General features: G+C 44.0%; 1 protein-coding gene across 1 annotated transcript in view; it reads left to right on the forward strand.

Annotated features, from left to right (window-relative positions):
- Positions 1-21,969, forward strand: part of CD2AP (CD2 associated protein) — a 597,230-nt gene that overhangs the window by 138,143 nt on the left and 437,118 nt on the right. Inside the window, exon 3 of the mRNA XM_085610578.1 lies at positions 16,865-17,018. Within this exon, the coding sequence (XP_085466704.1) occupies positions 16,865-17,018 (154 nt within the window). The remainder of the gene's footprint in view (positions 1-16,864; positions 17,019-21,969) is intronic.

A 21,969-nucleotide genomic window follows, 5' to 3' on the forward strand; every position in this document is an offset into this window, starting at 1 on the left:
TGGTGGAACACCAAAAACCTTTCCAAAGGGCGACCGTTCCTCGAGCCAGTTTCTCAAATAGTCATGACAGCGGACGGATCGCTCTCTGGCTGGGGAGCTCACCTACTGCATTACACCATGCAGGACAGGTGGACACCTCAACAAAAGTTATTCCACATCAACCACCTGGAGTTACTAGCCATATTCCTAGCTTTAAAAGCATTTCAGAAACAAATATCAGGCAAGACTGTCTTAGTCCGCACCGACATTACAGCCATGTATTATATCCAAAAACAAGGCAGGACACACTCTGCAGCTCTCTCAGCTCGCACAGAGCATATGGAGGTGGGCTATACCTCAGAGCATTTTTCTCCTAGCCCAACATGTCCCAGGAGTCAAACACAATAGCCGATCTCTTGAGCCGTCAAACGCAACAAATCCACGAGTGGGAACTTCATCCATAAGTTCTTCAACCGCTCATTCAGATGTGGGTGTAACCACAGATGGACCTCTTCGCCACACAACATAACGCCAAATTTCGCCGCCAGGTATCCTCACCAATTGTCCAAAGGTAATGCGATATGGATGAATTGGTCAGGCAGATTTGCGTATGCTTTTCCGCCTCTCCCACTCATTCCGCTGGTGGTGCGCAAACTACAGCAACACTCCTTAACGCTCATCCTAGTTGCTCCAACTTGGGCCAGACAGCCATGGTACACCACACTGCTGGAACTCTCAGTAGTTCCGCACCAAAAACTACACCCCTCTCCATGCCTCTTAACCCAGAACCGTGGAGAGATCCAACACCCGGACCCAGCTCAGCTCAACCTAGCGATCTGGCTCCTGAAGTCCTAGATTTCGGTTACCTTAACCTTCCTCCTGACTGTATGAATGTCATCAAAGAAGCTAGACGGCCTACCACTAGAGCATGCTATGCAGCCAAGTGGAAAAGATTTGTCATATACTGCCATAACAACAACACTAATCCCCTAGATGTGTCTATCCAACACATCATAGGCTACTTACTACACCTCCAAAGATGCAACCTAGCCTATACGAGACTGCATCTTGCTGCCATTGCAGCATATCTACAATCTAGACAACATCTCTCACTTTTCAGAGTACCTGCCATAAAGGCCTTTATGGAAGGACTCAAGAGAATAATTCCCCCCAGAGTACCACCTTCCCCTGTGTGGAATTTAAACATTGTTCTCACAGGACTAATGGGGCCTCCATTTGAAACTCTATAAATGTGAGCTACAATTCTTAACATGGAAAACTGCTTTCCTCGTAGCCATTACTTCTCTACGAAGAGTTAGTGAACTCCAAGCACTAACCATTCAAGAACCCTTTCTACAGATGCATCGTAATAAAGTTGTTCTCTGCACTAATCCAAAATTCCTCCCTAAATTCATTTCTCCCTTCAACCTCAATCAATCTGTAGAGCTACCCGTATTCTTCTCGCAGCCACAAAGTCGCAGAAAGAGCTATTCACACCTTAGATGTCAAAAGAGCACTATTATACTACAGAGTGTGATTTGCAAATGAGCACAAGCTTAAAAGTATCTGACCCAGAATCCATATTTTCGTAAAAGAAATTCTTCCTCTTAAAAACGCTGTGCCCGTCAGTACAGATGAAATAAATAAAAATAAAAACAGTTCTTCCCATAACATCGTGTAATGTATTATTTAGGTTTCGAACTCGTAATATTCTCCCTTTCCTGAATGTAGCAACCTCAAAATTGCCAGTGAAACTTCAAGACCAGGCAGAGGTGGAAAGATGCTTTTGAGGACAGGATCGATTCAGATCTTAAGGGGTATCGAGAAGTAAACATTTTAGAGCAGACTCATTGTTTTAATACCCTGTACACAGAGTGTTATCTTTAAATTCACCAAATCAAACCTGCTTAAGAATAGGGAGGTAAAAATGAACTTTGAACTTGGTCGACGTTTTCAGTTTCTTCCTTTGCTGCACCCCATTCTTTGACCAGATGTCCTTCTCACAACAGTCCTGGTTTCCTTCCTCACAACAGTCCTGGTTTCCTTCCTCATGGTTTGTAATGTTTGCCGCATCAGACCTCACAAGCCTTCAGTTTGTAACTCAAGATGGTGGTCCCTAGCAGGGTTCATTGCTCTGCCTCAAGAGAGGCGTAAATGTCTCTGGTCAGTTTACTGAATTGGGGCATGCCTTGTCCCCCTTTTTCAGTACGAGTGAAAGCCATTACTTTGTAAGGCCAGGGCGGATGGAGAGCCGTCCTCTCATTGTAACTACTGTTAGCTGTAATGATTGCCAATCTCCTATCGCAATTCATTTTTTTCAGCCCTTTAACAGTTCCTACTCCCTTAAATTAATTGTTATTCTTTCCCTTCGACTATCAAAGGCTTTCAGCTGCATATAATACAATAGTTTCATCTATCTCCCAAAATGATCTGTGTATGTGTCTGGTCCTTCCGTGTTGTCTGCGACTACTCCCTTCCTGGTAGATTAATTAAGTGTTGCTCTGACTAGGTGCAGAAAATCCCTGCTGTATGTGGCCTTGAGCAGACACTTTGGTCTTGCATCATGCAGCAAAGCCGTAAACACATCTTTAACTTTTAGCTTCCCTCTTCCTGGAAGGTCTAGCTGTTGAGCTAAATAAAGCGTTTATACACTGGTACATTCCCAGAGGTGCACTGGGTCTGATCTGACCAGCCAAGTGTGAACAAGTATGAATGCAAGTGACTGCATTTTTACATGCACTATGTAATATGTACACCCCCCCCCCTATGTTTTCTTTATGGAAATTCAAAGGCAGCTGGTGAAGTTTGAAAAATGCAGTGGGGTGTAAAAAGGAAACCATGATTTTAGCTGTGCGAGTTAGTGCAGTAAACACAAGGGGGTTGAAGTCCACCCGAGAATTTTTTTAAATAAGGTAAAAAGCTACATTTTTCAGCATCAGTCCTTTAATAAAATGTCCCAAAAATATAAATTTTCAGGCATTTCTAAAGTAACTCTCTAAGTATTTTAGAAAATTCCTGGTGTGCCAAACAAGCCTTGACCCTTTAAGTGGTGCGGAAAGAGGGCTTCGGATCTCCCCATGGAATATTAGTAAAACCAGTCCTCTCGCCTCCATATGCATGCGGGTCAGGCCGACACATGGAGGATAATGGGAGCTGCTCATATAGGTAGGGTGATGGTGCATGCACACCTATTTTAAAGACGATATTAATTCTGGTGTCATTCAAATTTGACAGTGTGATGCGTGCAGATTGGATATCTCTCACTGATCCACGAGCGTCGGTGGAATGTCGTAAGCGCCACCCCAATCAAGTTAGTTGCAAAACTTGAACTGTTCAACGAGGTCCACCTTGGGGAACTAACCCTCGCGTTTCACATCGGTGTTTAATTTGTCCCTGATGAAGGGCCCCTATGAGCCCGTAAATCATTGGGACAAATAAACAGAAGTTCACAGTCTGCCAACAATCATTGATGATTATCTTTGGAACCACATGAAATCCTATTTACCATAAAGAATTTATGAAGAAGAATAATTTCAAGTTTTGCAACTAACTTGATTGAATGCATTGACTTGGATTACTCCTTTATTGGATACAAAGCAGTGCACTGAGGGGACGCCACCCCTGGAGTGGCGCTTACGACAGCTGCTCATATAGGCCAAGGTTTTTCAAGGTCTTTGTGGAATACGACAATATCATGACCAGGGAAATACCACCAGTAAAATTGTAACTTGCACACACCCGCTACACTGCATGCTACACTGCATGTAAGATGTTATCAACAAGACGTGCATGACTAGATTTCATAGCAAAGGGCCACATGGCAGTTCTGTGGGACATGCAAGAGTTTTGGGTAACACATTTTTTTTGGCCTAGGGTAGCAAAGGTCGTTGAACAGACCCTTAGGCGAGCACACACTTTAAAAATCTTTTATTTGAAGTAGCTGCCAAGTATTTAGTTTCATTGTATTATGGGGACTAGCTGTCAAACTGGTGGTTGTTTGAGAATTAGCAGCAGAAGAAAGAGGTTCCATTTGCTTTGGCTTTAAATACAGGTTCCTCCTTTTGCAAATTCCTCAGTCATGAAATGGTGCCTCTGTTAGGAATTTGAATTGAATGTATCAACTGTTTACGATCCATAGTGCAAAGCATGGCTGTCTTTCACAAAAAAAATATATTTAATGCACATGAAAAGAGTAAAGGGTGTAAGATAGACACCTAAATAAAGAAGGGCATCAAAACTCACTGAAAACTTATATGCAAAAAACTTTCAAAGGCCAGTTCTTCCTAAGATGCAGGTACAGTCCGCACAGTCCAGCTTAGGTCTGTAGGAGTGACTGTGAGAACTTTAGCATTGTTCTCCTTTTGTTATCAGTTTTTACTGAACACGTTTCTTTTGTGGAACAATTTAGTACATAGATAGAGAATGGAAAATCGCTGGTTAGGTTATATTCTGTTATTATATTTTGTATGTTTTATTTTTAAACGTTGGCTATAAACTTGCTGATAGTAAGAATATATTAAATACTTTTAATTTTTTTATAGTGTTTCAAACCACACTTCTACACTTTTCTGACTACTATAAAGTGATAGATGTTATTAATAAAGTTAATGGTAGTTTATGAACCTTAAAAGCATACAAGGCACAGTTCAGACTTATAACCTCTTATCACTGCCTATGTCAGCAGCAATCAATTAACATGCTGAGCAATGCTGCATAGTAAAGCTGGCTTGATAAAAATGTATTGGCTGCAAACTGATCGCATTGTAAGAATCGTCTAAGGTGCTAAAAGCACCAGCTACAGAAATCTGCACCTGCAAGCTCATGTAGTTAATGGACTTGTAGAATCAGTGTGTGAGCTGCAGATCACAAATTCGAAAATCTATTAAAAAAGAAAAATAGCTTGTAATACTAGTTACTTAGTGTAGCCTGAGGCTAAAGGTTTCTACCTTCTTTAAGTGTCTAAAAAGAAATCATTCTATTAGAACTGTGTCAGCAAGTAATGACAAATTCTTTTAGTTGTCAGGATAAGAAAATGAGATAGTAATAGATCCAGTGGTGGCTGACTATCCCTGATACTGGTGGGACGTAATACTTGCCACAGGTTCACCTTGTTGTTTTCAAAATTTACCCTGGGTGCCCCTTGTATATTAAGAATTCCCTCCTGTGTGCCAATGTGAAAATGTTGTCATGGGTACCGCTTTGTGCCAAGAATTATATACAATGAGTACTAGACGTTTTTTCATTGATACTGTTCATGTACCCTGGGTGACCCATATATTAAAAATGACCCCCAGTATGCCAAAGTCAGCATTTTCTAATGGTTTGCACGCCCACTACAAGACCTCCCACGCCCAATGTGGCATAGTTGCAAAGTATTGCCTCCCGTATGCCAACACCATCATTTTGGCATCTGCGCCCCCCCGTAAGGCAAAAATTACAACCCGTATGTCAAGCCTTACATTTTTCAACAGGTGCCCTCCCTTATTCCAAAAACGTATTTTAATATGTCAGCGACGGCAAGTTCTATTGTGTGTCCTAAGAAGCCAAAATGTATTTAGAGTATGACATGACAAGCAGCAGACTCGAGCCTAAAACATGGTAACAAGCACATTTATTCACTTACACTCACTATCATTCACTCTCTTACTTAACTCTTGTTTACTCATTCTGATTCATACTCACTCCTCCAACTCACTGTCACTTGCACACAAATGTACCCATACTCTCACACTCCCTGATCCTCTCTCACTCTCTTGCACAATCACTGACCGTCACTCACAATTACTGATGAGCAAAGGCTCCGATTTTAAATCCTGGGGTACAGGTGCTTTGCATTAAAAAATAGGTTTCACTCAGTGGTTGAAGTTGGCGGTATAGATTGGGAATGACGTTCCCAATCTTTTTTAATTTTACACTAACTGTTCTCATATTTTCTGCTGCTTTGCCCTCAGATTGGCTGACCCTCCCCATTACACTCTTCATAGGTCCCATACTTTTTTTATGCACTTTAACCTCTTCTTTCACTAGGCTCATCCGGCCTCTGGGCAATGGTTCAACTCATTAACAGCTGTACCCCTGACTTGCTCCCTCTTCTTCTCACAATCTCCCACTCACTCACTATAGGTCAGTCATACTTTAGCTCACACTCCTGGATTGTTCACACTGGTTCACTCTGATACTCAAACATGCTAAATTAACACACACACTCTCATTCCATCTCATTCTTTCTGTCACTCACAAACACACTTTACTCACATGCACAGAGAAACAACACTGTAAATGTGTTTTTCTTACTTACCGGTCTTACTTTGCTGGCAATCCAAAGGCTCCATGACGGCAGGAGAGCAGGAATCTAGAAGAGGATTGAGGTGGGTCTTCCTCCTAATCCTGGCCCTGCTGCTCTGTCTGGCTCTTCATTGGGAATCATGCCTTGCTGGTTCTAATGTCCAGCAGCAGATTCCTGCTCGACATTAGAACCAGTAAGGCATGATTCCCAATGAAGAGCCAGACAGAGCAGCAGGGCCAGGATTAGGAGGAAGACCCACCTCAATCCTCTTCTAGCTTCTTGATGGGGCTTGAAGCACAGCGCTACAAGAAGCTGGGACCGTGCCGAGGATCCTGTCCATGCTGCTGTGTATGGCTCCTCATTGGCCTTGGGGGTGCACTGATATGTCCCCTGCCAGCCCCTTTTAAGTAGATTTACTGTGCTGCCTGAAGCATGCAAAGTATATCTGCTAAACAAAATTGGTTTTGCCTGTGTAAAGGGGTTGTAGTTGAACTACACCCCTCACATGACTATAAAGATATTCATCTGCAGAGTGCTGAGTTTTTTTTTTCTTCATTTTTTTTAATCATTGTAGATTAATTGTTATGCGGCACCTTCTGGCCCACCTCTCCCCTCCCTCTCCACACCCCCTCCTCTCCCTACCCCTCCTCTCCACCTCCCTCATTCACCCCCCTCTTCTGTCGTCGGGAGCTTGGAGCAGAGAGGGCTGACCTGCGCACTAGCAGTATTCCTAAAAATACGAAACTTATATTTTCATGAAAACTGCTGCACATTATGCTGTGAGCAAAGGCTCACAGCATAATGTGGCGTCTCACTGAAGAGGAGCCACCACTGACTGAAATCTTAAGCACCACATCACTCTGTTCTCCGCTTCTCCTGCTTCTAACCCAGAATAAGCACCAAAGATGTTTTTGTTCTAAGCAGCAGACCACCTGATATGAAATTTCCTGAGGAATTATATCTGAATTATATTTTGAGTTATTTTTGAGTCTTCCGAATACTGTACTTTCGCAGAGGTTGGTAAATCCATAATTCTTGTCTTCACATATTTTAAAATAGTTTTCAGGCCAAATGAAAAAACTGCAGGGCATGCATTTAAATGCCCAATCACTTTCTGAAACTCTGAATTATTGGCTTTGAAAGATTTGAAACGGGTGGCTTAGAGGTTTTTCAGCTTGTTTGTCTCGTTAATAATAAATACAGGTCTGCACTTCATCAGTCTCTCCTTTCTCTCCCAGCCTCTGAATGGCTCACTCCATTGGAACAGCCACTTGAGGGGACACAGGACAAACTGAAGCTGAGCAGCTAAGGTCCACAGCATGCGCTCTACTCCAATGCCTATCCAGACCAGGTCCTCCATTCTTCCCAATGAGAGCTACTTCGGCTCAACGAAATCTACCCTTACTACTAGCGGGCTTTATCACTGTAAAATAGTGACCACATATGTTACCATTACTCTGACTATCTTAGTTAGGATTAACAGTAGTACTCACCCAACCAATTCAGGCAAACTTACAAGCAGAAATGGCAGCAAAAAACCTTCTCAATAGTAAATGATTCACCTAATGAAATAACAGCCAATAATCACATGCCCACTGGCAAAAAAAAAAAAACAACCATAGCAATAAGTCTCCCCAACTCAGCTGGACTTGTCATACAACTATTAATTTTAAATATGTTTAGGAATTGCAACCTTTTGCCTTCATCCGCATGTTAGTTTTTGAAAATACTTCTATTTTCTTATCAAATACCACTTTCCATTATTAGGACAAACAAACTCAATTTTCCAGAACAAAAACCTTTTCTGAAAACATATATTTTTCCTTCACAGTATTGTTTTTCATATTTAGGAAATACAAATCCTCCATATACAAACTTGCCATCTTCGAGTACCCAAATGTACTATTGCCTCACATGGACCAATTCTAGTTTACATGCCCAGGCAATACAACCATAGGCCATGGATACTCATTACAACACAGAAGATGCCTGTAGTATGCCAGTAATGGCCACCATTATATCGTGGCCGCCATTGTGCCCACCATATAGCAGTAATGGCCATTATTTTGCGAGGGGCAGCTACCATTATGTCCGGCATGGCGAAAAGTAGACCAATTATGCTCTTAATAGGTCAATGATTAGTACCAGTGTGCCACACCCAGACCAATAATGCCCATAATATGCCTAGGATGATAATTATTATACCATTGCCACTACTCTGCTATGAACGGACGCAATTTTGCCGGAGATGAACCCCTCCTGAAGGGATAGGGATATCGTATACTTTTAGTGGTCCTGAACACAAGGCATAGCTGTCATTGGGCAACAGTGTTTATTAGGTAGGGACTTGATGACACACACACGTGCACACATGCTTATGCACAGACAAATGCACATGAGGCTCTTCATTCTTTCAGCTCTGGGTTCATACCCTGCTCTCCTCCACTGTTGGGTTGCTCATGCGTCAAACTAATAAATTTTCACTCTTGCTCCTACAATACCTGGTGAGTCAGCACTGTTTACTGCTCAGGCTACTGCAGGCATTCTTCTTTCATGGCCCATTGTACTCCCACAGTGTATAGCCTACAACGTGGCCAGTCTGCTTGTGACTCGGCTATATTGAGAGCAGAAACAGGTGGTCATGTGACAGACCCTGTGGACTGTCTCTGTGGGTTTGATTATCATCATGAGGCTAGGCCATTGATATGGCTGTCTGCCAATAAAAGGTTCTGTGGTGAACAGTGCTCTCTTTAAAAGGCACAGACTTTGTGAATGAAGAATTGGGCTGGGCTTGACTTCTGAAAGCTACTCTCAGGGTGATTGTGAGCTACCAGTAGCTTCTGAACTACTTGTTGAAGAACCTGGCTCTGATGCAACACTCAGAAGATGGTGGGAAGCTCAGAACCAGAATCGGCGCAGTGGGTCATCTAGAAACGTACTGCGTATAATCCGTCTCCACCTGTCCACGCTTATCACAGGGTAGGGTGACATGGCTTCACAGTCCTTGATTGATGTGAACCCCCTGGTGCTGCAGGGCTTGAGCTTGAAGCGCCCAAGGGCTAACTTTAACACAACGTTATTATGGGGTGGACTTTAGGCCAGGAAGTATTGCGCTGACCTCAGGGTTGTGAGATTAGCAGCTCAGCAACTTAATCAATGGCAGAGTGAAGAGATTGGCTGTGCTGCGACATCAGCACAGTACAAAGAGTGCCAACCAGACACAATTTTTGGAGAACTTACAAACCAGCATTGGCAAAGCCAAACGTATTGGCTTGTAAAAGTGACCATGTTCTTTCAGTACCTAATCATTTGGACACTAGTGCTAATGTGCATACTTACTTTCTGCGTGGTGTGTGGTCCATGCAGGTGGTGGAATGTTGGTCTTCTCAACAGCGCACTACTACCAAGAGTGGATTCTGCGGTAGATAAGCAAAATGCCGTAAGACACATTCCAGTTTTCCAGCGGGTGTTGAGTGGGGTAATACAGATGTGAAAGACGCTGCCAGTAGAGCAGTTGCTGAAGGAGGCTGAGGCACTTCCCCACTATATGCACGAAATTCTGGTTCATTGGAATGGCAGTGTGTATAATATGTATTATTTACAAGAGGATAAGGGACACCTCTAAAGCAGTCTCTTAGCCCAGAGTGCCTGCTTAATGTGACTCAACATTTGCATCTGCACTGCTTCTACCTTACCTGCAAGAACTCCGGGGAGGGGTGTGTGGGAGGTTAAGAGAGGTGCTATGTTGTTGACCATAGTGTTTCTTTCCAGCTGCAGTTCAAATCAAACGAGAAAGATAACGTTGATTTAAAATTTGGCTAGAGAACCACTGAGAGGTGGTCGCACGATGAGAACTACATTGGTCCCCTAGGCATGTTGTTCCATAAATACCCAACCATTGGCTTGGGTGTTCTATCTGTGTTACCAGTTTGTTTAGGGCTGTAACAATTAGGTTCATGATAACACCTTCTGAATCTACTGTTTGTTTCAGTCTTTACTTAGAGCTCGCTGTGATCTTATATGTCTGGTTCCAGGCAGGTTTCACTTGTAAAAGTATCAATTATGGTTTTCCATTGATTCTATGTGCCTCTCCAGCAAGATCATCGCATTTCGTGGATGGATATATTACTCCATTTGTGTTCCCCTCATGTGTTGGTGATGTTGCACCAAGTAGTCATTTTGATAATCACCCTTGCACGTTCATTTAATTGTATTTGCTATTAAGATTGAATGTTGGATTTAGTCTTTTTTTGAATAGGTAGACTTGGAGATGCAAGAAAATACTGCCCGTTTGTGAAAAGCATCCACTGTGCAGTATTTTGTTGTGAGTCCCCCAAAGAAAAAAGACTTCATTTCATGTCTGCTTCTTAACATTCTTCTTTGAGGGCATAGCTTACCTCTGCTGGTGCAGCCTATTGAGGAAAAGGGCCTTCACCCCAGCTTTCATATTTGTGTGGCGCACAATGTTGCTTCATTCTGAAATTCTCTTTCTAGAACAGCAGTCAGTAACACACAGTTCCAACTATTGCCAAACCCTTCCCTGATTTAAAAATAAATACAAATCCTGATCTGTTGTCTTTGCCATTGCTGGTTTTTAATTAAGTACATTGTGTTGGTCCTTCGGTCTTTTGATTCGTCATTTGCTTGAATGAAGGTTGTTTTCTCTAAAAGAGCTAGTGTAACAAAGAACGGTGTGTTTTTTAAATTTTACTTTAATGAAGTCTTGTGATTGTTGGCTGTTTTCTGTACTGAGTCCATGAAGCCACAAGGCTAGCAATAGAGCACTGCTTAATAAAGAATTGAAACCACAAATGCATATTGAATTCTCTGCCGAGTTTTTCCATTACTGTATCAGTGGTACATTTAAAAAGAACACAAAGTCAAATAGTGACGCAGGGTGGGTAAACAACGAGGTAAAATGCAAACCTATAATCCATCTATACTCCAGGCCTCCATGGAGGACCCACAGAGAAATCAGATCTACCCTAAACAACTGAGGGTAAACCTCCAAGAACAGACACAGGAATTGAGCAAGAAAGGAAACAAATATTACTTAACAACTTAAAGGTGGGGAACATGCTCTCTGCGACCCTTGGAGACCCAAGTGTGCGGTTGCGATAGTTGGCATCTTAACCATTTTCTTCCATCTTCTGTTGTAATTCGATGAAGGTTCTGGTTCTAATTCGGTTTAAGTTCTAAATCTAGGTACTCCTAATTTGATTAACAATATATTTGCCTCCTGCAGCCCTTCCTCTCAAATTTTTGACAGGTCATTTGAAGGTTTTTCTCTGCCTGTCAATCGAGTTTATTATGCTGTTCTTTGTGCTCCCTAATACATTGAGCCAGTATCTTTCTGTTATGTGACGACTCATTCTGTTTATCTGAAAATGGAATATTTTTTTGCTTGTCTTTCATATGTTGTTTTTTAGGTCTCGCCTGACCCAGCGCATGCGCTGGTCTGGTGAGACTTATTTGAGAGGGCTCCAAAAAGTGCTACCAGGCCAGCCTAGAGCTACAGTGCATGTGCGCGGGCGCCGCGCTTTACCGGGATTACTTTCACTTTCTCGGCCGTTTTTTAATCTCAAATGTACCAAAAGAGCTTCTTTGGTTCTGCAGATTATTTTAATAACAGTGTGGTGACTGCGGCGCGGGAGTTGCCCGATGATTCAGGATGTCTGTACAGCCCAATATTGGTGAATCTGTTTCATGACCATTGAAGCCGGGTTTGCGTGGGTTCATGGAGTCCTCGCTGAGGTAGGTGGAATCTGTTTATAAACTGCTCCAATTAGGCTATTCTGCGGTGGCGTTTTAAGAATTATTGTGCATTTGCCACATAATTTGCAAATTTCAACCCCCAAAAAAATTGCTTCTGGGATTTGTAGTTCTGTTGATGGAAAGACAAAACTGCACAGGGTGAGCTAATCCTTCACAGACATGATAAACTTTAGAGACCTACATAAAGAATAATAGCGTCTAGAAGGCTACACTGCCACGGGTCTTCCCAAGTGCTTCATGCATTGCCCTGTCACTTTCCCTTGGTACTCTGTGTGCGCTATATGTGGTGTTCCACACTGCTGCTGACAGACCCGGTTCTTCAAGGAGAAGCTGACCTAAACCCCCCTCCACACCCCCAGAGTTCTATGGTATTTATCTATTTGAATAAAAGAGATGTATGCAAAACAATCTGCGTACAAAATCTCGCCTGGGCCTGACATGACCTAGTCTGCCCTCTGGCTGTGCTTTGTTAACATCTCTGGAGGAAGTTCCTGCTGCCCAGTTACTACTGGTGACCGCTGGATCCAGGTGCTGGCTGCCCTGCAACCTTTCGGAGATCCAGTGAACTGCTTCCCAGTGGACCCCAGGTGGATTCCAGAAGTGGGTCTCTTTTATAATGCTTTTTATTGGTTTCCAATGGAGGTTTTAAGTGCCCTTCTCTGTGTGTGCTGCGATCTTCACAGGTACTTTACTGTCCTAGAACCCACGTGAGGCAACTGGGTCCGATAGAAGCCATTTGCAACTCGACAACTGGAATTTCCACCAAGCTCATCCAAGATGGCGGGTGCCCTGATAGGGGCAGCTCTGGATTCACAAACGTACCACGCGTTCAAACCCGACCGGGCAAGGTCAGCCTGTTATCCCTACTAGGTCGGTCTCATATGGGTGCTATTGAGTTTGGCGTTTTTGGCTCTTGCTATCTAAATGATCACGAGAGACTATTCAGTGAGCAGTGTGAGCTATGCCCACCACAATTATTAATATAAAAATAATTACCTATATTGTTGCGATCCTCTTTATAATGAATTCTATTTTTTACATCCAGGTTATTGCCACAGTTTAGCAACAGTGTAAAGAATAGGTGTTGTTTATTACCCAGTTCGACGGCATTGGGAGGATGAAAGGCTCCCAAGGTAGACCTGCACGTAGACCTACCGTCAATCACGATATCCTCTTACAACGTCTCCTGGACACCGGAATATCTGACAAGGCCTTGGAGTGGCTCAGGTCCTACCTGAGTGATAGATCTTTCCAGGTATATGAGGGCACTGTCACCTCCACCAGTAAGCCTCTGGGATGTGGAGTCCCACAGGGATCATCGTTGAGCCCGACGTTATTTAACGTCTACATGAGGCCACTAGCTGAGATCGTCCAGCCGTATGGCATTAAGATCATTACCTACGCGGACGATACTCAGCTGGTGGTCTCTCTGGCACAGGAAGGGGGATCCTTAGTGTGTGCGGATCTTGCAGTCTGTCTGGAGATGGTTAAGAGTTGGATGACCAAGTCTTGTCTCAAGCTCAACGGAGACAAGACTGAGCTCATGCTCCTAGGTCGTCTCGCTCCTTCTTCCATTGATACTCTTTGGCCACCCAGTTTGGGACCGGCCCCGGTGCCTAAAGATACCATCAAGAGCCTTGGTGTTTGGCTGGATAGGTCCCTGTCATTTGATCAGCAGGCAATAAGACTATCTGCTATCTGTTTCGGCATTCTTAGAGTCATCAGGAAGGTCCTTCCTCTACTCCCTTTCGAAGCAAGAAAGACCGTGGTTCTGGGCATGATCCAATCACGGTTGGATTTCGGGAATGCTTTATTTCTGGGAGCTCCGGACTTTACTCTACGCAAACTGCAGTTGATACAGAATTGCGCAGCACGGACTCTTCTACAAATCCCCCGCAGATCATCAGTAAAGTCCGGCCTAAGGAGACTGCATTGGCTTCCCGTTAGGGAAAGAGTTAATTTCAAATCACTTTGTATTGCACATCAGGCCTTTTGGTCCTCAGGCCCAGCAATTAACTTTCCCCTTATTACACCTTATCAGCCTGTCAGACATCTGCGCTCATCCTCTGCCAATCTGGCTATTGTTCCGAAGATAAAGAAATCAAGATCGGGAGGCCGCTCTTTTTCTTTTAACGTGGCCAAATTGTGGAATGCTCTTCCCCAACATTTAAGATCCAACCCCGACCTTAGTTCGTTCCGTAAACAGCTGAAAACGCTTTTGTTTATTAATTAATAGTTAGGTTGGTTTTCTTCCCTCAAGCAATTTTAGCCTCAGTTGGTATTTCCCAGCGCTTGGACGCCCCAGGGCAGCTACGTGCGCTTTACAAAATTCATTTCATTCATTCATTCACGTTAACAGGCCTGTGCTAGGGTTTTTGAGCCCCAAGACACCCCCAGCAGCAAGCTGTAATACTGGTGTTTTGCATCATTCAGTGCCTCAAAGGAGAGGAGGGCGCTAGGATGCAATGTCATGTGACAGAACGAGGCAGTTGGAAATCCCACCTCCTAAAACATTTCACCAAACAAGCTGTATGCAGCTCTGGAGCCAGCCCAGCGCTCACATGCCACAGACATGTCTTCAGTGCCCATAGGACGGTCCCTGGAACCAGCCCGCCCATCTCATCCCAACAGCCCCTCAATCACATGCGACAGACCTGCCTTCAGTGCCCATAGGACGGTGTCTGGAGCCAGCCCGCCCATCACATACCACAGACATGTCTTCAGTACCCATAGGATGGTGTCTGGATCAAGCCCCAGACCGCCTATCACATGCCACAGACATGTCTTCAGTGACCTATCTGGCTGATCCCATGGACCTCCACATGAGAATATAACGGCGAGAAGCAATGCCTGTGGGAGGAGAGCCCTCTGACTGCCCTGCAGCTTGCTCATAGGGTTGGTAGCCTTCAGCGGAGACTGGCTTTGCTCTTTCCACATGCTACCTGCCAAGGAATCGTGGGTTTCAGTGTGGCAACTCTTCCCCATATGGCTGGGTCTGAACTGGGGGTGGCGAAGTGAGCTAAAGAACGTTGATGGATTAGTGGTCTTTATTTGAAACAAGAAATCAATTTTTCTTAAACCACAACACAACTGGCCAACACATGTTTCACGACACAAGTCACTTCCTCAGGGCCAAAGCCTGTACCGAATGCTATACCGGTATACTTTACTAGACCACGCACTATTGGACCACAGCGGTCATCATGCCATGATGAATTGACAAGAATCCTTTTAACATTTGCGAACATTACCTTTCTCTCATTAATAAGAATTTGTTATTTAAAGCACTAATACCGTTATTTGCTATGTTTGTTAATATCTGGACATTCACCTCATTGTAGAATTGGATGTTGATTATCTCATAAATAGGAATTTGCATTAACATTCGGCACAATTACTAGCCCCAAGGAAGCGACTTGTGCGTTGGCCAGTTTTGCGTTATGGCTTAAGAAAAATGTATTTCTTGTTTCACAAAAAAGACCCTTAATGAAAAACATTTCCTTATTTTCCAGACCTCAAAGCCCAGTCCACTTGATCCATAATAAACAAGCATTTGCAATGCAATAGGTCTCACATTACTGAAAGTTTAAGCTCTTGGTGTTGCAATATTATTTGCAACGCCAATAGCTCAAACATTCAGTAATGCGAGACCTATTGCATTGCAAATGCTTGTTTTAATTATGGTGACCAGGTTTACCTCTTTGGCTCCTTATGAAATGTCATTGGGGCCGACCTAATATACATACGGCTGAGGTATCATTTAATTGATAGAAATCCAATCTATTATTTGTCTGATATTACACAAAATAAGTATCATTGAGGATTAGTGGACTTGTTATCTGGGTTTTGAGGCTTCATTGACCGCTCCAAGGTGGCAGCTGCTCTGCTTTGTTAGTCTCCTTGGAGCAGATCAGAGATTAGCGTTTGAATATGAGGTTTGTGGAATAGACACTTTAGTTTGGGATTTGAAAAAGATCCTGTGGTTTCTGGTGAAACAGTTCAAATATATACATTGAACAGATGTATTTGTTTGTATGATTCTTTTGGCCTCCTAGCTCCACCAGAAGTACTTCAGGGCTGACAAATGTGAGTTATCTGTTTGAGTGACAAAGAGCCGCCATGATTGCTCATTGTAGACAAAAATATAGTGGTGTATTGCCATTAGTATGGCCTTGCAGTGCTAACTGAGATTGCGCGCCCTTACGGCCATGTCTGAAGGATTCAGTCACAGACTGGAGTCTGATTGCTGATGGTTGTATCGTCGGTAAAGCATAATGTATGTTTTGTTTTGTGATGGTAGTGGTTAGCGTTGTCCGGTGTGTGTAACTGGAAGCATTTACCACTGTGAGTAGATTCTGACTTGAAGCACATGGAGATAATGGAGAGCGTGAGATTTAGTTATGGTTCACGGAATCCCTTTAAGAAAGGCTAAAGGATGCTTGGTGGGTGTAGGTTTAGTGTTATATTTTGTCATGGTGTGGTATAGTTTACAAAAAGTGTACTTCTGTTGTGATTGGAAAGAATCTAGATCAGATTTGTACCTGTTTTTCTCCTTTCTCCATCACCATATATAACTTTTTTTTTTTTTTATAAAGTAAAATTATAGATATTCTAATGTATAACCGAGCTGTAACGAACGATTGTTACAAGTGCCTTTGCTTTTCTTTTTTGGTAGTTATTTTAGTGTAGAAATTAATACTGTTATGGAAAGGAGCTAAAACATCAACATGTTTTCAGTATATTTACTAAACCATTAGTAGATAAAGCAGTAAAAATGTAAGTATTCCCTTTTCCATACTAACATTTATTCCCTTTGTTTTAAAGGAAATAAAGAAAGACCTGGATCTCCGTGATGGAAATGTTCCAGTTAAGAGGGAAAAGCCTGGAAATGTGGCAAGCCTTGTTCAGCGAATGAGTACCTACGGCGTACTGCCTATAGGAATTCAGCCTCATCACCAAAATAAAAGCTCCAAGAAAAGTAAGTTATGTTTTGTTAATTGCATAAGTTTATTCTTTACACTTGTAATAGCCAGTGTAAAACCAACTATTGATAGACCAGTTACTCTTAATATGTGTTTTGTAGACAGACCTAGTCAATGAGGTTTGCATTTTTCAAAGGATCTGCAAACCGTGATGCATCTTAGCCTGTAGCCGGTTCTCATCATACGGTACTGGGGGACCGTTGTAGGAGTCCCCGTAACTATTTGAGGAATGGGCTCTTGCATCCAGGGTTGGCAGCAGTTCGAATTCTAAGCAGCAAGACGTTCATGTTTTAATGAGACTTTTGATGAGCTTCTGTTATGACGTTCTAAAACTCTTCAGTAGTGGGTACCTTTAGAGGGATAGTTTAGATCTTCTCAGCAGAACGCTGAAGCTTTAAAACTTAATCAAGACTCCTCAGTAGTGCTGCTATACCTTTAAAGGGGCGGTGGTAGAAGCGCTCAGTGACTCCTACTCTTTTAAACTACGTGCCGGTGCTGGCCAGCAGAAACAATAACCTATTGGATGGAACAGTGCCTGAACTTCGCTGTGGGACTTTTAATTGGGCAGGACCAAAAAGGATTGAAATCCATGCACAGTTGTACCATGTTTAGTTTCCTGTGTGATCTATTCAGGATGATTCACCCTTTCCACAGATGCTAGTTTTCAGGAGACTTTCTTGAGACCTACATTACTAGACCTTGCACTTTTTATTGCTTCTTTCCATTTTTATACTAGGTCGGTTTCTGCTGCTCCACTTGGGCTTAAAGATGTGTTTTCTTTTTACAGGATCTTTTCCAGCACATTAGTCTACAAGGATGATGTGCAGAAATATGCTCATGCCCAGACACACTTTCTGTTGCTGTTGCAGGGGTCTCTGACCTCCCCCATCTTGTAGATGATCAAGAACTCTGTATTTCCAATAAATGAGAGTAATCTTGGATGAATACTTTCTGGCAGTGAACATGGTGGGCCTATAGTTGGTATTGTCCTTCATTGCAAGTCATCTGCATGCTTTGTCTTTAATAAAATCTTTATCATAAAGGATAAACACTCTGTCCCAACTGGTCCAGAGACATGAGCACTGAGAACATTTATTTCCCTGAATATCGAAGACCACCTTTCTCAGACAGTGTCGGTTCTTGGAAAGGCTCGAGCCTTCTCACTACTATTACTAGTAATAATAAATGTACGAATTCTAATAAAATCGATGATTTAATGCCAACGACCTAATACTGGCGGCAAGGTCTTTAAAAGTAGTAACCGTAATTATACTTCCCTTAAATAGAACTTTCCTTTATTATGCACAACTATTATCACCTCTCCCGATAGGAACTTATTTTATCGACTTCCAAAGAAAGAACGTGTTTGCCTTGCGGTGTATCATTTGGGTGACCGGTGGACTCCTCACACCTTTGCATTCAAATCCCCTAAAATAGTTGATCAAGCCTCAGCAGGATACCCTCTACTTGATTTTGCGGAATTAAACATTTCCTTGGTAACGTGAAGGAAAGTTTCAGTTCTATTAAGGATTGGAGGCGAGGATTATGCTATCTTTTCTTCATTTTATTGCTCAGCAGCCATGTCAGATTTAACATTAACACCAGAGCAAACTTCATTTCCCAAAAACTCTTGGGAAACAATGAAGTCACAACAGTTAACAGTCCACATCCAATCAGGTATCAGCATGGGGTACAATCCTCCTAGTCCTTTGTCAATAACCCTCTTTCTTCCTGCGATCAGGCTGCCTGTGGAAGTTGTTCACTTCTGTTTCGAAGAGTCTGATCCTACAATATAAAGAGTGCCAAGCAGGACATGAAACCCTTCCCTATCATGATGGGAGGAAAGATGTGCAACACAAATCATGGTCATGCATGAAAACCCTTAATGCAAACAACACAGGAAATGCTTTACTTACTCCCATACGCCTGTGCCATAAACCAGGTGGGTTATCACTCCTGAGGGGGTGAATTAATTCTCTCCTCCGAGTCCTTAATAGAATTGAAACTTTCCTTCTCGTTAGCTAGGATATTTTTCATTCTATGTCAGGACCCAGGGGAGAGGATTATGCTAGTTCAAAGCTTTTCCAGCAGCAGAGCCGCAATGGAGGAGACTGGTTAGAAATAAAACCTCTTAAAGGTTGAATCTGAGGACCAGTCCACTGTATTCATCATGTCCTCCAAACAGGCTCCTAATGTAAAAGCTTTGGAGGCCAAAGCACCCCTCGTAAAGTGTGCACCAAAAACTTTGGTGTCTACGCCTGCCTCCTGTATAATCCATTTCACCCATCTCATGATGGTTGGTGAGAAAACTGCTCTAAGGGGTTTCTTCAAAGCAATCAAAAGTTGCCTATCCCTATGAAGGCATAACTCTGCCGTCATTGCTTCATATGCCTTGATGCACTGCTTGGGAGCCTATGGAAAGGCCAGATACGAAATCACTCTGAACTGAGTTTTAGTTCGTCTGGAAACATGAAAGGTAAGCCCTCCTGAGTAAGAGACCTCCCCATGCTATCCAGGGCTCTAACATCCGAGACCCTCTGGCATGAGATTAAGCACAACAGATTGGCTATTTTAGCCGATAACCGTTTCTGGGAAAGGTATCGATTGCTCAGCCACGCCAATAAGAGGCTGAGAACCTTGTTCACGTTCCACAGGGCAGTGTACCCGGGTTCTGAGGGTAAGGATACCCTGATGCCCCGGAGCAGCTTTCTGACCAGGGGATGTTCCCCGACCGGGAAGCCCTCCAATCGCCCATGGCCCACAGATTTCGGATCTAAAAGTATTGACTGTTCTGTATGCCAATCCTTCAGCCACCAAGGAGGCTAGGAAGTTAAAGATGTGCACAACATCGGCCCTACGGGATCCAGACTCCGTTGCAGACACCAACCCACCCACCAAGACCAGGCTGAGTGATATCTCTTGACGGTGCTGTCAGCCCAGGCTCGAAAGTGGAGGTCCGCAGCGTGTCCTGATAGGCCCCGGCACTTGCCATTGCCGTGAGACGCATGATCATCACAAATGAAGGAAAGGCATAACTCTGTTCCCAGGCTCAATCCCTCAAAAACACGTCGGTCGCCACTGCCCCCGGGTCTGATCTCCAACTGAAGTACCGGGGAAGCTGGTGATCTAGGTGAGTTGTAAAGAGGTAGACAGTGAATAGTCCCCAAAGGGAGATAGGCTCTGAAAGACCACTGGGAATAACTTCCAGAGACTTGCATCTTGGAGGTGGTGGGAGTGCCAATCCTCCACTTGATTGGCATGCGTCGCCATTACCGAAACATAGTGGTGGAGGCAGTACTCCAAAAAGTTCTTGGCCAGATCTGAGAGTACTTTGGAGCGAGTATCCCCCAAGTGGTTGATGTAGCAGACCGCCACCACGTTGTCCATCTTCAGCAGCACGCAGGACTGGCAGCCGTCCCTCGTCCAGCACTTGACCGTTAAGGATCCTGCCATCAGTTACAGACAGTTGATGTGTAGGGACTGTTCGGCGGCGGACCACACGTAGTCTGTGGCGAATTGAGCACAACGAGCCTCCGAGCCGCTGGCGTTTGATTCGATCACCAAATCCGGAAGGGAAACAAAAATGCCGCACCCATTCCACTCCTTCATGTGAGAGAGCCACCACTGGAGATCCTCCCTGGCCTCGTTCGAGAGGGGAAAACATTGGGAGTATATGAGGCTGTGCCAAAGCTGCGACGCCTTCAGATGTTGTAGAGCTCGGAAGTGAAGAGGACCGGGAAAGATTGCCTGGATTGAAGAGGACAGCAGGCCTACCAATCTTGCAATCTGACGGAGGGAGGTCCTCTCCTTTGCCAACATTTTCTGCACCTTGTGTTGGATCTTGGCTATCTTCCTCGTTGTAAGGCTCAGTGTGGCTGCTCTCAAATCGATCACAAACCCTATGAAGGTAGTTGCATGTGCAGGGCTTAAACCGGATTTCGCTTGGTTGATTACAAAATCCAGGTAATCCAAGAGATGGTCCGCCAGCTGAAGGTGGTGCAATAGTGCTCTAGGGCACTGGTCCATCAAAAGCATGTCGTCTAGGTAGACTATCATCCGTATCCCTGATGCTTTGAGGCATTCTATCACCGGTTTCAGAACCTTGGTGAAACACCAAGGAGCTGACGACCGGCCAAAGGGTAGAGAGGTGAACTCGAAAGTTTGGCCCTGCCATTGGAATTGGAGGAAACTCGATGTGGGGGATAAATTAGTATGGTTAAATACATGTCTTTTAGGTCCAGCCGGACCATCCAATAGTCTGGACAGCGAAGGTCGCGAAGGAGGTGGATACCCTCCATCTTGAAGTGGCGGTAAACCAACCACTCGTTGAACTCCCGGAGATTGATCACCGATTGCTGACCACCATCCTGTTTCTGGACAAGGAACCGATTGCTCAGAAAACCTGCGTGGTGTGGTCGAGTAGGACACACTGCCCCTTTTTCCAGAAGTTCCTGAATCTCCTGCTGGAACAAGTATGCCTCCCACCCGGAGAAGGGAATAGGGTGTGGGGGGCTCGGTTGGAAGGGGGAGCCATAGAAGTGTATGTGGAATCCCTGAATGGTTTGGAGCACCCAGGTTTCTGACGTGAGCGCGTGCCAGCTGTCAGCAAAAAGTGCCAGACGACCCCCCCCCCCCCCCCCCCAATTGGGTACAAGAAGTGAAAGGAAGACTCACCGTGAGAATTGGAGGCCGCTCCCCCACCGTGGGGTCCATTACTCTGGCCTCTGGGGCGGGGACGTCTTTTGGTGGGGTAAAACCCATTGAAGCGTGAGGCATCATGCCACTTTCCACGCTGCGAAGGCTGCCTGGAGGAATTGTGGAAAATGTGTAATATTTTACTTGGCATAAGCAACAGCCATTTTGGCTGTGGTGTCCATTTAAGTTTCCTTCGTAATTCTTTCGTCTTTTCGCTCTACTTGTGCTATCTGTTTTAGTTGACTTCCTGAC

This window comes from Triturus cristatus, chromosome 6 (genome assembly GCF_964204655.1).
Source record: "Triturus cristatus chromosome 6, aTriCri1.1, whole genome shotgun sequence".
NCBI classification, from domain to species: Eukaryota; Metazoa; Chordata; class Amphibia; order Caudata; family Salamandridae; genus Triturus; species Triturus cristatus.